At 44.4% G+C, this 17,179-nt stretch overlaps 1 protein-coding gene across 1 annotated transcript in view; it reads right to left on the bottom strand.

Annotated features, from left to right (window-relative positions):
* Positions 1 to 17,179, bottom strand: part of si:ch211-246m6.5 (von Willebrand factor D and EGF domain-containing protein) — a 45,621-nt gene that overhangs the window by 20,833 nt on the left and 7,609 nt on the right. The window contains exons 3-20 of the mRNA XM_014150096.2: positions 16,645 to 16,873; positions 16,387 to 16,452; positions 16,029 to 16,264; positions 13,732 to 13,821; positions 13,334 to 13,475; positions 12,735 to 12,964; positions 12,029 to 12,102; positions 11,051 to 11,198; positions 9,018 to 9,158; positions 8,219 to 8,421; positions 7,486 to 7,945; positions 7,080 to 7,358; positions 6,571 to 6,826; positions 5,353 to 5,489; positions 4,014 to 4,178; positions 3,136 to 3,240; positions 1,930 to 2,044; positions 73 to 338 (exon numbers count right to left, since the gene is read on the bottom strand). Of these exons, the coding sequence (XP_014005571.2) occupies positions 73 to 338; positions 1,930 to 2,044; positions 3,136 to 3,240; positions 4,014 to 4,178; positions 5,353 to 5,489; positions 6,571 to 6,826; positions 7,080 to 7,358; positions 7,486 to 7,945; positions 8,219 to 8,421; positions 9,018 to 9,158; positions 11,051 to 11,198; positions 12,029 to 12,102; positions 12,735 to 12,964; positions 13,334 to 13,475; positions 13,732 to 13,821; positions 16,029 to 16,264; positions 16,387 to 16,452; positions 16,645 to 16,873 (3,342 nt within the window). The remainder of the gene's footprint in view (positions 1 to 72; positions 339 to 1,929; positions 2,045 to 3,135; positions 3,241 to 4,013; positions 4,179 to 5,352; positions 5,490 to 6,570; positions 6,827 to 7,079; positions 7,359 to 7,485; positions 7,946 to 8,218; positions 8,422 to 9,017; positions 9,159 to 11,050; positions 11,199 to 12,028; positions 12,103 to 12,734; positions 12,965 to 13,333; positions 13,476 to 13,731; positions 13,822 to 16,028; positions 16,265 to 16,386; positions 16,453 to 16,644; positions 16,874 to 17,179) is intronic.

The raw sequence follows: 17,179 nt of genomic DNA, 5'->3' as shown, positions 1-17,179 counted from the left end.
GGGAATGAGGGAGGAATAAACTGTTTACAAGCCACTCCCTCCCTCAACCCCCCCCCCCCCCCCTTCTCTCACCTCAACGGTGTAGCTGCTCTGGGCATTGCACTCATCGGACAGCGTGAACTCGAAGCTCTGCCGAGACTTCCCCTGTGTCTCCACTGGATGGACTTTCCAGATGAGGAGGCCGGCGGGGGAGAGGCTGGCGTCGGGAGGGCCCTGTTCCAGGAGGAAGAGGAGCGCCGAGCCCTCGGGGTCCGCCGCCGTGAACTGGAACACAAAGTTCTCCCCCGCGAAGGTGCTGAGGCCCCCCTGAGGCTGGTGCAGGTTGGGGGGCTGGTTGACTGGGTGTAGGGGGGAGAGGGAGAGAGAGAGAGAGAGAGAGACAGAGAGAAAGATAGAGGTAGAGACAAAAGATAAACCAGTAAAAATTATTCTCTTTTTATCCACTGTGGTTGACAGACGGTATTCATTATTGTACTCCAGCTGTTTGAGAGGGTAGTTCCGAGCACACAGGGAAATTGAGGGGGAACTGGTGTACTGTAGTCTACTACAGACAGCATCACTCACACTGTGAAGCCCCAAAAGGCTGTCACAACATGTTAGTGTCAGGGGTGGGAGGGAGGGAGGGAGGGAGGGAGGGAGGGAGGGGAAAGGGAGGGAGTTAGAGGGAGAGAGAGGGTTGGGATGGCGGGAGGGAGAGGAAGAGGGTGAAGGGTGGGAGGGAGAAGGAGGGGTACAGTCTCTCTACAGGGACACAGAGACATGTGAAGACAGGCTCCTCTGTTGCAGAGTGCAGTTAGACAGGTCCTGACAGGTATAGAAACAGAGCCCCTGCAGATGGCCTGCTCTCCTTTGATCTAACACTGGGACAGAGACTGATGACACAGCTAATGGGACCAGGCATCTTCCTCAGAGCTGAGACCTAATGACATAGACAGTAACACAGGGACAGGCTGCTTCAGAAACACATAGCCCCTGAGAAGAGATAAAGACAGGGCCTGTTCAAGGCCTACTAAGAGACTATTTTCTCATTTGTGTGTGTGTTCTTGTGCGTGGGTGTGTGTGTTTGTGCCTGTGCATGGGTGTGTTTGCAAGTATAATACAACAATATAACCTTCAAAGGGAAATCTGTTCAAAGCCCATAAGTGAAACTTCCTGACCTATAACTCAACTAAAAGAGAATCACATCATCTGACTCATAAAAGTCATAAAAGTCCAAAGTTCTCCACTCCATCAAATGTACCCTGTGCCAATCATGATCAATCTTGTCTGACTGTCCACTATTAATTCCTATTAGACGGTGTTAATGAAGTGAACCATGCAGCGCAAAGATATAGGAAGCATCTGTAGCCCTGGGTGGGTGGGTGTGCTGCAAGCCGGCAGGCAGACTGTAAATATACCTGAGGAGGTGTAGAAAGAGGGGGGAGAAAAGGGAGAGAGAGAAGGAAGGAGAGAAAAGGGAGAAAGAGATTGTCTCTCCTCTCTATACCAGCGTGACAGCCTCCCTCCAAGTGAAAATGAATGACCGTGGCAAGAGCACCGCTATCTATCGTTTCCTTCTCTCATTCCTCAAGGCGGTCACCTACCACTTGAGTCTTTGCCGAGAATCTGAATTGCATTTCTTTGATCCTTCGCGTCCTCTCCCCTCGCCTCCTTCTCAAAACCCATTGGATGAGAAGATCAGAGGGGAGGGAAATCTGACCTTTTCATCGACTGGTTTTTGAAAAGGAGGAGAGAGGACGCAAGGAATCAAGGATATGCAATTGATATTCTCCGATTGACAACATGTTGATCCTTTTTCAAACCTACATGCCGATCACGATCACCATAGCTGTTTGCAGTCTGTTGTATCAGTGTGTAGTTTGAGACTTTTCAAGCATATTGTGTTCCACAATATTCAGCAGTCATTTCCAATTAACGGATTTGATTTACCTTCATTTACGGACCATGTGAATTTGGATGTGTTTGGATTACAGAGGAGGCAGGGGCTGGCAGGATTGGAGTCTCCTTTAGCGAAACACATTCCATCTATATTACATGTCCTCTCCTGACAGAGACAGAGAGAAAGAGAGAGAGAGAGAGAAAGGTGAGAGAGAGAAAGAGAGAGAGAGAAAGGTGAAAGAGCGAGAGCGAGACAGAGACATGTGTGAGAGAGAAAGGTGAAAGAGGGAGAGAGAGAGAGAGAGAGAGAGAGAGAGAGAGAGAGAGAGAGAGAGAGAGAGAGAAAGAAAGACATTCACTGTTACTACATTTACTGAGATGATAAATAGGAATCAAAAGGTTCAAGGAAGAGTGTGTGACAGAGATGAACTTGTACAAATTTATGAAGCAACATTTTTTTAAATAAATTGTCATGCAATATGATCTTCTCAATTTTTAGCACTAGGACATGTCTGAGCCTCTCTCTGGAGACCATAGAAGAAAATCAGAGCAGGAAATGAACAGAAAACAAACACTAACAAATCCATCTCTTCCGAATGTAACTCAATTTGATTAAAACATAATTGGCAGGAGCAGCTACAGTAGTCCCCTGTGTGTGTGTGTGTGTGTGTGTGCTTGCGTTCCAATGTGTGTGTGTGTGTGTGTGTGTGTGTGTGTGTGTGTGTGTGTGTGTGTGTGTGTGTGTGTGTGTGTGTGTGTGTGTGTGTGTGTGTGTGTGTGTGTGTGTGCGTGCGTGCGTGCGTGCGTACTGTATGGTGTGTGGGGAGAACATTCATAACATCTGTGGTGTAGAACAAACATCCTTGGACTTAGGGAGCTCTGAAAGTGATGTCGTGTCTGTTTTAGTCATCCTAGAGACAACCGGTATTCCAGAGCTTGGTTTCCACTGTACAGTCAACCCAAGAGTAAAGATGTACAACAACACTTCACTAAACATGATGCACAACATGTTCAACAACAACTACCCTGCAGACATTACGAGACAGCCTGGTTTTCACTTCTCGTTATATGAATATCGTAAGTCTTTCTCAGTGGTGAAGAGTTTTCCTAATACTGCATGGTTTTTGAGGAGATACATGGTGTCTTTTAGGGGAAATATGAATGTGTGTGTGTGTGTGTGTGTGTGTGTGCGTGTGCGTATGTGTGTGTGGTCGTGCACGCATGTGTGTGCGGGTTTGTGTGGTGTATAGTAGTTACCTTTAACTTACAGAGTCCGGAGTGGGTTGGTTCACACACCTGGCACACACCATCGTAGATTGTTAGTAACTTAGGCTCACTGTACTGAGAGCCGTCATTGGTCACCTGAGATAGGAAGGAACAACACTGTAACCAACCAATACTCAACACACTCTAGTGCTAACCAGTTCAAGACATTCATTTCAAATATGAGGGCTTCCGTGTCTTGAGCTTGGTTTGAAAGGTCAAATGGTTTGGTGGTTTAGCTAAGTAAATCATTTAATATGATTTCAGAAGTTTGAAGGTCACATACTGTAAAAAAAAACAACAACAAAAAACAATTTGATATAGGATTTGAAATTCATGCTTATGCACACTTAGACATTTTCACAGCACCCAATACAAATATACCTCACACTCCTAAGGGACGGGTGACTCAAACTCCCCTAAACCTTGTAGATTAATGGCAGAGCCAGGGCTAAGGTAGGTAATATTGGGCTCATCTTCTAAGCCCACTTACCCAGGCTCACATAATCCACTTCAGCAGACAGACCTGACTTTGGGCTAACCTTGGGGGTGAGGAGAGAGGCCCCACGGCTCTGTCTCCTACATTGAGATTTATGCTAATGTCTTCTAATACGGCAGTAAACAAACAGCGATCCCAAACCACTCAGGGACATGCTGGAACATGATATATAGGCTATATACCAGGCAAGGAGAAGGTCATGAATAGGGCAAAGCGGAAGACTTCAAGTTGACTTTGAAAAAGTGAGCCATAATCACAGTTTCTTGCACAGGAATGAGGTGACTTTCCATGTGCTTTAGTAAAATGAATGATGAAATTAATTCACTTTATTGATATAACTTTACCAGACGGGAAATACCGTACATAATTTTACCTTGACTTCCCAGCGAGCATAGGGTTTGTCATCCACCATAAAGTCTACAGTGTTGATAGTCATCATGCTGTTCAGCGAGGGGACGGAACAGTCTAAAGCCTTGGAGCTCAGGAAGGTAGCTCTGGTTCTCTGCTTCTCTCTCGGAACCCGCTCACCATTCAGGTACTAGAGGATAGATAGATAGATAGATAGATAGATAGATAGATAGATAGATAGATAGATAGATAGATAGATAGATAGATAGATAGATAGATAGATAGATAGATAGATAGATAGATAGATAGATAGATAGATAGATAGATAGATAGATAGATAGATAGATAGATAGATAGATAGATAGATAGATAGATAGATAGATAGATAGATAGATAGATAGATAGATAGATAGATAGATAGATAGATAGATAGATAGATAGATAGATAGATAGATTATTGTGAAATAGACACAAATGACTTATTCGAAATTCGTGACAGGCACACGGAAAAGTTTTTACACACACAAAAAAAAAGAGTATTGCACAATTTTCATCACACCGCATTTTGTGTGTATTACATGATTTTCTTTCTTCATAACGCATTGGTGTACATTACACAAATTCCATTTTTTGTGGCTAATGTTAGGTAGTCTAGCTAGGTGGCTAATGTTAGCTAGGCTAGGGGTTAAGGGTTTAGGGGTTAAGGTTAGTTAGCATGCTAGCTAAGTAGTTAACAGGTTACATTTAGGAGTTAGGATCAAGGGTTAAGGTTAGGGGAAGGGTTAGCTAACATGCTAAGTAGTGGCAAAGTAGCTAAAAAGTAGTAAGTAGTTGCAAAGTAGCTAACTAGCGAAAATGGTAAGTTATCTGTGATCAGATTTGAACACACAACCTTTTGGTTGCAAGATGTTCATGTTATATGCCAACCCATCCTCCCTGACCAACCTCCCTCCTATCATTTCTGTCGTAAGTAACCTACTGTCTTTACCTGTGATTGAAATGCACTCTATACAAAATCGTAAACTGCTCACAAACAAATATACAGTCCAATAAGCAATTTATGTCTATTTCACAATAATCTGTGATACTGGGTTGGTTAGACAGACCCATTCTCCCACCACCTTCTGCCTATTCACATAGCTGACATTGGAGTCCTGTTGTAAACTAGCAGTTTACCAGTCTGTCTGAGGGATGATTATAAGGCCTACAGCAATGAGCCCCCCTCCTATGATAGGAAAAGGGAATCTAGAGCCCCATAGTTTTGCTGAATTGCTTTTTCTGTGTTCCCCACTCTGTTTAATACAGCAACACTTTGGGGTATGTCCTTGTATGACCGTGATGATTGTCTGAGTTATTTCTCTCACCATCAGTCGTGTGAGGTGGCAGCCCAGGTTGGGAGAGTCGATGAAGCCGAGGCCGAAGACCCGGATGCTGCGACAGTTGAACGCTCTGATGTCACACAGACCACCGTTCTCCAGGTCTGTCAACTCCACGGGCTGACCTGAGGATAGAGGAGAAAGGGATGAGAGAAGAGAGATAGATCATCAGAGTTCAGGAAAGACGGAGTGGAATATGTTTAAGTGAGGAAGCTCCAAATAGAAAGACTCAATATGCAAGTCTAGTGCAATACAAGCCCACTCGCTGACAAACCAAAATGGAAGATTCACCAATTCAAGGGCACTCATGTATACATTACATATGATGTGACAAAATGGCACGTTCTCCTTGACTACAACACAGTTAGTAAATTCACAGAGACGGTCGCAATAAATACATCACCAGCCAGACACAAAGTCATAGAATTGGGAGGTCATGTTCATGTACATTGTCATGAAGCGGCATACTGTTTTATAATACCTGCCAGAATGAGTTTAACATTTGGAAAGAGTCACTTTGACTCTGTCTGCATAAAGTACTGTACTAGTATGTCTGCCTCCTTTGATTCTAGTTTGATTCTACTTTCTACAGAAAATCATAAGTGATATTAAACTCTTGAAGTCGGTGGCATTTGCTTGAATAAGGTAAGATGCTATCCCCACAGCATAACAACAAACAATCAACACAAAAGAGGAGACAATTCCCCTTCAATGTCCCCTCCTTGATCTGTGCTATGGCCCTTGGGGGAGATTTGATGCTCGCCTGTGATCAGTTGAGCTATTAGCTGGATTTATTGGCGCGCCCTGCCATATTCCCCTAGGACCCTGATCCCAGATCAGCTACTATAAATCACACAACACACAGAGAGAGGTCACGTATGGATGCCCGGACCTCTACCTGGTGATAAACAGCATCCTACTATCCCCATCTCTCAATCAGGGTCTGTGTTCACAAAACATACCAGAATAGGAGTACTGATCTAGGGCCAGTTCTGTCTTTTAGATTATAATTATATGGACCTTTGTGGATGTGGATTAGGATTACTTACTGTATCCAGTATTAAAAATAACTTGAGAGTGCAGTAGACTAATGTTGCAGACTTAACAACAAAATGACCAATAAACTGATGAAATCCAATTTTAAGATAAGATCTTTTGACGCCAAATTATGCCCAATCTCTGAGCAGCTTGCAAGTGAATACTCACTGATAGCCAGACTGCAGTCGTAGAAGCTGTGGCCAGGATAGCATTGACAACCCCACTCAGTGCACTGGCCATTCCCGTTGCAGAAGTTGGGGCAGCGCAGTGCGGTGAGTACCGTCCCAATGATCCCCTCAACTCCCTCCATCCCAGCCCTGGACTCCCCCAGCTCCAGGACCCTCTGGGTCCGGTTCTCCAATAGCCTCCTCTCACACTCGTTCTCCAGGTAGTGCACCAGAGCCTCCTCCCAGGCCAGGTCATCCTACAACATCAAGTTCAAGAAGTTCAAGTTTAACTGCACTCACATTGCAGTCAATGTAAACTGAAATCCATGAGCATACTGTACAATTGGCTTAACAAAAGGGCAGACAAGACCTATACTAAAAAGTTACAAAATCAACAACGGTAGTGTCTGAAATGACACCATATTTCCTAGCCCTATGAGCTCTGATCAAAAGTAGTGAACTATATAAGGAATAGGGCGAAATTTCAGACGCAGACATAAACAGAAATACCTTGAGCTGAAGGTCCAGGATGCACAGGTCCACTGCCTCATCCAGCCTCCGGCCCAGCAGCCCTCTACACACTGTTCCCACCGTGGAGTTCCCCAGGGCTAGCTGGCACACCTCCAGGGCCTTGACCGAGGTAAGCCCACTCGGGGTGGGCCACACAGGCTGGGCCACTGGTCGCTCTGCAGACAGGTGGTGGTCCTCAGGGAAGAAATATGCTAAGCTCTCCAGGTCCTCTTGACTCAGGGACTGAGAGGTGAAGATGGGCTGGAACTCATACAGCGCCTAATAATGACAACAGTAATAATAGCAATGATGACAATAATAACAATAAAGGGCCATTCAAATAAATTCAAGGACACTATACAACAAGAAAAACAAAAATTGAAGAAAAAATCCAAAGGATGGACACCTGTCTCTTTGTCTTGGGCCTGTTGTCGTCTACGGCAACCAGGAAGTCTCTTCTGAGCTCCCTGTCAATCTCTCTCTCACTCTTATCACCGTGGTCCACAAACCCACCATAGTCCACCATCTGGGAACTCGGCTGTTTGTGTATCTCCATAGGCAGAGCTGGGCCGTTCAGGATGGACACTCCCTGGTGGTCACTTTGTTCTGGCTCAGAGCTCCTAATATACTCAGACGTAGTGTCCACCCAGGGGAAGACAGAGGTGTAATCCACGTTGTCGTGAGACTGGCACTGGGCCTGGTGCTGGGGTGACGAGGGGTTAAAGTTATAGTGGCTATCGCCGGTGTGGCCCGTGGTGAAATGCAGAGACATGCTGTAGCCCTCCTGACACCGACAGAAAGGCCGTAGTTCCTCCACCTCCATTACAGGGGGCATGGTGTCAAATAAGCTCTCCCCTGCGGCTAGCCTGACACAAAGAAGAAACAGAGTGATAAGGATCAGACAACGAGCTATCTCATCAGACTCTGAATTAGAGTAAGCCTTGGGGATAACACAGGATTTGATAAAGGCTTTCTTTTCTCATGCCAGCTAAAATAGAAAAGGTAACCCAAGGTTATTACGGAACAACAATTCACTTACAAACTAAATGACCAAAAGGAAAGGGGTGGGGGAATGTACACTGAACAGTTACAAGCTCAGGGGACCCCTCTCAGATCTATATAGAATCATTAATAGTTACCTCCATTCCTCCACAAAGCGTTCTTGTTCAGTGCTCCCAAAGGTGTTCCCATCAGGTCCATGGAAGTCATTGTGACCGTTCCGGTCGAACGTCCCACAGAGTCCCGTGGTACTGCTGTAGTCCACACTGGGAGCTCTGATTGACAGGCTCATCCCCCAATCACTGATGTCCGCCCTTACAAAGGCCCCAGATGGAAAGATCAACTACAAAAGGAATAAAAAGGGATAAAAACGTCTGCTCAATGGCATTTATTATTATATATTATAAAAGTAAGAGTTAACCTTTATTACACCCAGAAGCCAATTCTAACAGATCTTAATGCAAACTGCATATCATAGAAAGAGTTCACTCATTGTTTTCTTGTGTGGATCAGTGTAGTACATAGCGGGACTCATCAAAACAACAACATCAAACTCCAAATCTTTATATCTGGAGAACTAGTGTTGGACATTACATTACTTCAATCGTACAGTGTTGCAGATTGCCCCGAGCAGAAAGGTGTTTTTATATGACTTGTAAAAGTCGTTTCATTCAATATTGGGCTCAGTGGGCTCACAAACTCACACATCCCCAAACCTGTCTAGACAGTGAGGGAGGAAACAGCCCATAAAAGTGGTGTTAATGACTTTAGTAAAAAGCATGAGCTGACGCATACACAAAAATGCTTGTAGAGGTGCTGACTACCTGAGAAAAAACTGTACAAAAAGAAAGCAAGTCGCACAAGCGATATATGCTCCCAACAATTGAATGGGTAAACCTACTTGGTAAAAGTAATCACTTTAAATGAACCAATACCTACTGTAATTTTCTTCCCCTGGTGAGATTCATGGATCTTGATCCGATACTGACTGGAGCCACTGTTATATCCTTCCAGGTTCTTCAGAGAGAGCTGGGGCCTGGTCTCCTGAAGCTGACCGTTACACATGTCCAGCATAACCACCTTAAGGAAGACAAAATAAAATAAATAATTGACTGTATTGTATTATAGTTTTCTACTGTATTTACAAGCTGTATATATATATATATGCATTTCTTTAACCATAAAAGTGGCAACATATTTTTAGCTTAAAAGCGCCAATTTTGGTCATTTTTTTTTACCCCAAATTGGTAATGATTGCAAAGAGACACTGTCTGTCAGCAAGTACCACTTTTTGTTTTATTAACCTTTGAAAACACAAGTAAACAGTTTAAATTTCCCAAAATAAGCATATATAAAAAAAAGTCATACATTTACAGTCAAAATGTGATATTTCAAAATATACGTTATTGAATGTTTGAAGAGATATTTTGATCAATGTTATCCATAGCCACTTGTTATGAACATTTATATGTTATTCATTCAAAGTGTTTCTGTGGTACTCAGAGGCTGACAAATTGGCGATTGAGCCACCAAAATGGGTGATATAGGCGATATGGGCGCCGGTGCCCATAAGACTTTTAGCTCTATGTCTGGAATGCTACGGGCTATCAACTCAGTTCAATTTGCATATCGAAGATGAGAATCTCAAATTGGTATCGCGATATTGAATGAAAGCTCATTCATGTTTTATTTATACTGGCTGCCACGCCCTCCCAGGGTCCAAATCTGGGGTGGCTCCATAGCAAATCAAATCAAATTTTATTAGTCACATGCACTGAATACAACAGGTGTAGTAGACCTTACAGTGAAATGCTTATTTACGAACCCCTAACCAACAGTGCAGTTTCAAAAAAATACGGATAAGAATAAGAGATAAAAGTAAGAAGTAATTAAAGAGCATCAGTAAAAAAAATAACAATATATACAGGTGTCAATGTGCGGGGGCACTGGTTAGTTGAGGTAGTATGTACATGTAGGTAGAGTTAATTAAAGTGACTATGCATAGATGACAACAGAGATTGGCAGTGGTGTGGAGAGGGGAGGGGGGGGGGGGGGTGGGGGGTGGGGCAATGCAAATAGTCTGGGTAGCCATTTGACTAGATGTTCAGGAGTCTTATGACTTGGGGGTAGAAGCTGTTTAGAAGCCCCTTGGACCTAGACTTGGCACTCCGGTACTGCTTGCCATGTGGTAGCAGAGAGAACAGTCAATAACTAGGGTGACTAGAGTCTTTGACAATTTTTAGGGCCTTCCTCTGACACCGCCTGGTATAGAGGTCCTGGATGGCAGGAAGCTTGACCTCAGTGATGTACTGGGCCGTTCACACTACCCTCTGTAGTGCCTTGCGGTCGGAGGCTGAGCAGTTGTCATACCAGGCAGTGATGCAACCAGTCAGGATGCTCTCGACGGTGCAGCTGTAGAACCTTTTGAGGATCTGAGGACCCATGCCAAATTTTTTCATTCTCCTGAGGGGGAATAGGTTTTGTCCTGCCCGCTTCACAGCTGTCATGGTGTGCTTGGACCATGTTAGTTTGTTGTTGATGTGGACACCAAGGAACTTGAAGCTCTCAACCTGCTCCACTGCAGCCCCATCGATGAAAATGAGAATATCTATATATTTTCAGGGTACATACATCTACCTCTGTGCCAAATTTGGTGCTTTTGTCACAAAGTTTACTATTGAGTCCACATTTACAGCTTAGTCACGCACCGTGACTAATAATAAATTAAATCAATCTATGAATCATTCAATCAATCAATAAGTGATTTCCTCAAAGCATCTTGCCTGATCAATGTGTAAATTGACGTGTTAAACTGTAGTTCTTTGTGTTTTATGTTGTAAATGCGTCTTTGTATTAAACTTTTTGTGCTGCTGTTTTGGCCAGGTCTCTCTTGTAAAATAGATTTTTAATCTCAATGAGACGAACTTGGTAAAATAAAGGCTAAAATAAAAATAACAATTGAATCAATCAACCTCATTTCCCTCCCTGGCCGCCACTCCACAGTTACAGGACACAGCGTAATGGCGGCTGCCACAGTCCCACTGACGAGCCTGGACCTCGAACGCTCGGTGGAGGCTCTTGTAGAGGATGAAGGTACCCGTCTGCTGGTTCTCATAGCGTCTGGCGGGGAGAAACATGTCTTAAAACTTTGATGATGAATTCGACTGATATCATATCTGTAATGTTCTTACTTAAAATACCAAAACAACATTTATGTATTGTGCATCTTGCTTGTGAAAATGTTTGTGACAATTTCTTAGAATTGAACATGTGCATCAAATAAGTTACATTAAAGTTATTTTACTGGCAAGTTCAAATAAATGGTAAGACCTAGTTTCCAATAATTATCATATAAAAAACTGCCATCTAATCAACAAAAAGGGTATTTTGATTATGGGATCTAGAGATTGCATAAGCACGATGAAGGTGAAGCAATTATTTTAAAATAATTAGGATTTAAAATGTTCTATCCATTTAGAAGGTTATGCACTGGTCCCCTTCGGACCTGTTCGGTCTGAAAAACATTTTTAACATATTTATCTCTGATTAGTGGGTGTTTTTGCAATGTTTTCAAGTACCAGCTTTGACCAAACTCTCGTCTAGTGACCTGTGAGAGGATAGTTAATAATAATAATTACAGTAAAGAACTTAATCAGTTAGCAGGAGGTGAAGTGGTGATTTAAATAGCTCTTCTTGATCATTAAAATCGGCCAAAACAAGTAATGTGGGGGAAAATGCAGATTAAATGAGAATATTTTTGAAACACACTGTATTTCAATGTACAAGGAGGTCTATTGGGGGGGGGGAAGATGCTTTTATCCAAAGTGACATAAATCGTAAATCCAAAGGGATTTACATATGGGTGGTCCTGGGAATCTAACAAGAGACATGCTCTACCAACTGAGCAACAAAGGACACAGCATGCTAACCACCATGCCCCAGTTATCTACCTGCCATCCAATGTAATGATGTGTGGATCAGTCAGAGAGTAGCAGCTTGCAGTGGGAACATCTTGAACTGTGACCTGTAGAGGTATGAGGAACAAAGATTAGCGTGACCCACTCTGGTCGTGTTGATTAAAGTGTCGGCAACAGCACAGGGCTTTCATGTGCGTGTGTGTGCGTGCGTGCGTGCGTGCGTGTGTCTGTGCGTGCGTGCGTCTGAAAAACAGGCCGAAATGCTTTCATGACTCACTGGCTTAAACACTAAACACAGATGTGGCTAGCCTGACTGCATGACTGAGTGATGACACAACAAAGGGGAAGTCAGAAGTTTAGGAGGACACAACGGTTTTGCTACATGAGTAATGTTCAGACTTAGTTTAAAGGAAAGAATGGAAGCGCACGTAGAAAAGCAGTGTGAGTGATTTGTCGTTGGTTCATAACAGTCTTCTCTTTAACCATGTAAACACTGTGGTGCTATGTCATGCAGACATTTACTGCAGTTCTGTTAGTGTTATGAGCAGCTGTTCTGAGGCTTACAGCTACATTATCTCTCTCTCTCTCTCTCTCTCTCGAACCTTGAGTGGGGTGGGGCTATAGCCCATCCGGAGGTGGGGTTTGCGAAGAAAAGTGAATTTGAATATTTAAAAGTTCTAATTCCATTGTAGTGTTGTAATGTGTTCTAATTATATTTCTATGGGTCTCCCGGTCGGACCTTGAGGGGTGTGGGGCTGTATCCCCTCCAGAGGCGTGGTGCGTCAGAGCGCGGCGTGGCGCTGAGTAGGCTGGGGCGGTTGCCGTCGCGGGTGAAGTCTGTGACGGCGGTGAGGGTGAGGCTGGCCCAGGCACACCCCTGGCTCCGGCTGCAGGCTGCAGTAGGTTGCAGCTCCACCTGGCAGGTAGACAGGGCCATGTTGGGGGCCTCCACGCTGGGATCCAGGCTGTCTGGGAGGGCAACAGGACACATAACAGTGTCTGGTTAATAAATACCCCCACAGAGCTGCAAGACAGATAGCCTGAATATGAAATCAACCCCTAGCCCCTAGATCTGAGAAAGGATTGGATGGGTGTAAACAAACAGGAAGTAATCACGTCTTTTGGTTTTTACACCTCTCTGGCACTAGTACAGTAAGCACTGGCTCACACAGTGGGGCTCCCGAGTGGTCTAAGGCACTGCATCTCAGTGCTAGAGGCTTCGCTACAGACCCTGGTTTGATTCCAGGCCGTGATTGGGAGTCCCATAGGGCAAAAATAAAGAAAGAAGAATAAACAGATATGGCATGGTCATGGAAATTAGGCTATTCTAATTCTCACCTGAGTCACGGACACTCAGAGTGAGAGTGACTCCACATGGTCGGCCAAGCTCTGTCCCGTAACAGGGGATAGGCACTGTACTGTGAATGGTTACAGCATGCTCTTTACCGTCCTCCGCAATGTGCAGCACATCTGGAACAAACTGCAGGCAGAGAGAGAGCGAGAGAGCGAGAGAGAGAGAGAGCGAGAGAGAGAGAGAGAGAGAGTACAGACACAGGTTCCTGGACAGTCTGGGCTCAATGTTCATTTAATTTACAGCACGCGATGCAGTTCAGGAGGAGTTTAATGCTCAACAACGGATTATACACAACTTAGAGGTCAACCAACAACCATCCCAGCTTCAAACACATTCAGAACGATGAGGGTTTTAGTAAATTGTATCAGTCATGATGGTTTACCTTAATTCCAGCGTAGAAGCTCTCACTCTCTTTGGCCAGAGATTGTGTCCGGCTGGAGTTACCCAGGAACGTGGAAACACTGCAGGAGAACTGTAAAATTATCCTACGTTAATAATGACACAAGTAGCTACTATCAAGTGTTCACCAGGCAAGTCAGTGACAAATGAAACAGCATTTCAAATATTTTCCCCTCAAAAACGCATAAGGCTTAGGGTCATAAAAATGGTCTTTCTAATTTGTGTTGGCTTGTATGTGTAATTCATCCAAACATTTCACTGAGTCATATGGCTTGTAGGCTACATGAGCAAAGTGCTAGGGCTGGAGCCTTTGTGTGTTTAACTCAATCCTCAGTAAAGTAGTCACCCCTGATCTAGCCCAGCTGTGGCATCAGCATGTGTGGAACAGAGCCTGATGAGTGAGGCCAGGCCTGCCTTGTACTGCACAGCTTGTCATGGATACACACAACTAGCATCGCACGTAGTATCCATCCACACATGGCTTCAAATGGCAGGGATATATGGTAATTTAGCAGACAAAGCACTAATACAGTAATTGCTATCTGATGTTTCAAGTTGTATTAGTCGTACGTATACAGGATACACATGGTATACACTGTCCAACGAAATGCTTACTTGCAGGTTCCTTCTCGACAATGCAACAACAATAAGAAATAAGAAAATATAAGAATACGAACATAAAGTAAATGGCTGAGTAGAATAGAATAAACATTTAAGCATAAGTATAATACAGGAAGGCACAATTTATAGTCCAATATTTACACGTGTATTGGGGAGGGGTGGATTTGGGGACAACTGTTTAAATTGTGCAGTATTAACAATAGTAAATAACAGTCTGGTAGCAGCATTTGTGATGTGTGTGTAGGATAACAGTTGGAGGTCAGGAGTCTGAACCCTTTGGAGTTGGCACTGGTGTAAGGCAAAGGTGTGTGCTTGCGGTGGTCCTATTCAATGTCTTCCTCCTGTGTGTCACAACACTCCTGCACGGGCCAAATTTCTTAAGCCGCCTTAGGAAGTAGAGGCGCTGTTGCACCCTCTTGACAACAGCGGTGATGTTGTTGGTCCATGTGAATTCATCTGTGGTGTGGACACTGAGGTACTTAAAAATGCTGACTCTCTCTCTACTGCAGTCTCGTTGATGTGGATAGGGCATGTTCCCTCTGCTTCCTGAAGTAAACAATCAACTCCTTTGTTTTGCTGACGTTGAGGGAGAGGTTGTTTCCCGGCACCACAATGCCAGATCACTTACCTCCTACCTAGAGGCTGACTCGTCGTTGTTGGTTTTCAGGCATACAACCAGGGTGTCATCAGCAAACTTAATGATGGAATTGGGATCATGCAAAGCCATGCAGTCATGGGTGAATCGGGAGTTCACCCATGACAGCAGAGGGCTGAGGACACACCCTTGGGGGGCCCCTGTGTTAAGAGTCAGTGTGGTGGAGGTGTTGTTGCCAATCCTTACAGCCTGTGGTCTGCCCTTCAGGAAGTCCAGGATCCATTTGCAGAGGGTAGTGTCCAGACCAAGGGCTCTGAGCTTGGTCACGAACTTGGAGGGAACAATAGTGGTGAACGCTGAACTGTAGTCACTGAACAGCATTCTCACATACTTTAGGTGTTCCTCTAGTCCAGATGCCTTAGGGCCGTGTGAATAGCGATGGAAATGGCATCTTCCGTGGATCTGTTGGAGCGGTAGGCAAATTGGAGTGGGTCCAGTGTGCCTGGCATGCTGGCCTTGACGTGGGCCATGACCAGTCTTTCGAAGCACTTTACGATTACAGGGGTGAGTGTGACAGGGCGATAGTCATTTGGCATGTCATCTTGTTTTTCTTGGGCCTGGGACTATGATGGTCTCCTTGAAGCAAGTGGGGACTACAGCCTGTGACAGGGACAGGTTGAAGATATCTAATATCTGTGTTAGAAGAAGAGCCTCAATGCCACATACCAATTGCAAAGAAAGCATTTGATGGGAATCATGTGAAAGAGTCCTCGCAGCAATTAAAAGCAAGAAAGACCAACCCTAAACTGAGTCTGATGTATTCCTCTACCCTTCCTGACCACCTTTCTCTTCCCTGACAATCTGACACACCTTCTTCTATTATTTTTTTCTACATGTTGAACCCCTGTCAGAAAGGTCAAGAGGTCAACAGGATCCATCCATTGGTTAAGCTACCAAAAAGGGTCAACCCCCAATCCCCCATCACACAAACGCACGCACATAAGCTCACACACACGCACGTACACACACACATCCACATAAACACGTCTGGCAGGCATTATTACCGTCTCCCCCAGTCTGAAGTGGACTCCGTCCATCTCCACCAATGAGAAGGTCTCCATGATAGAATCTTTCCTGATCTCAACCTTCATATTGGATGCCAGGTGTCGGGCCCAGACCACCAGATAGCCCAAGGGGAGTCCCGAGGTCTTCACCCCACTGAAGATGCATCGCAGGTGGACACTGCTGCCCACCAGCTCTGGGATGATCACAGGCTTGTAGGATAATGCAGGGAGACTTGCTGAGCAAGGGAAAGACGAGGGGTGAACAAAAAGCTGATATCAAGGACCAACCAGACATGATTAAATAAAGAATCACAATAAATGTGAATAATATTTCTTTGAGCTTGTTGTGGTTGTTTACCTTTGCATTGCCCATTGACTTCCACCTCACCCGTGGGGCATAATTTAGGTCCAAATTCTGATATGACTAAAAACAAGAAAAATACACTTTTTTTAAATTTCCTCAATTCCACTATGTACTTGAAGGCTTTATACCAGAGCGAAAAAATAGAGCAACAGACATATCTTAAGGCTAATAACAAATTCCAAATTCCAGTGAAGCAGTCACCCATACATCCCATCACACCAAACTGACAGTGATTCTGTAATTCTAATTCACCTATGGCACAATATCCCATACACCCCTGTGTGGGCTGCAGGTAGTACAGGAGAAACTCCCCACAGTTGCGTACTGAGATGGGGATGCGGAAGAGGCAGCAGTCCTTGGTGCTCCCATGGAAGAACTGCCAGGTGGCACAGGCCGAGAGCTGGCGGACCTCCCCTGGGCGGGGCAATGAGCTATCAGTGAGAGACAGCCACACAGGCGCCTGGGTGCCACATCTGTTCATCTGGAGAGAAGACAATGACCCGTATTTACAAAGCATCTCAGAGTAAGTGCTGATCGAGGATCAGTTTTGCCTTTTAAATTGTAATGGATATGAGGGGGGACCTGATCCTAGATCAGCACTCCTATTCTGAGACGCTTTGTGAAAAAGCTTCCACCTGTTCTGTAGCTACTCATTATACAGTTTATACTCAACTTTTCACTGTCAACAAAAAGCAAACGCAGAAAGCAAAAACCAAACACAGCTGTATTGAATGAGACCAGTTGTATGGACTCATTTACATGGAAATGAACCATGTAATTCATGCCT

The sequence above is a fragment of the Salmo salar genome, chromosome ssa16 (assembly GCF_905237065.1).
Source record: "Salmo salar chromosome ssa16, Ssal_v3.1, whole genome shotgun sequence".
NCBI lineage: Eukaryota > Metazoa > Chordata > Actinopteri > Salmoniformes > Salmonidae > Salmo > Salmo salar.
This window is presented reverse-complemented; position numbering and strand designations above follow the sequence as displayed.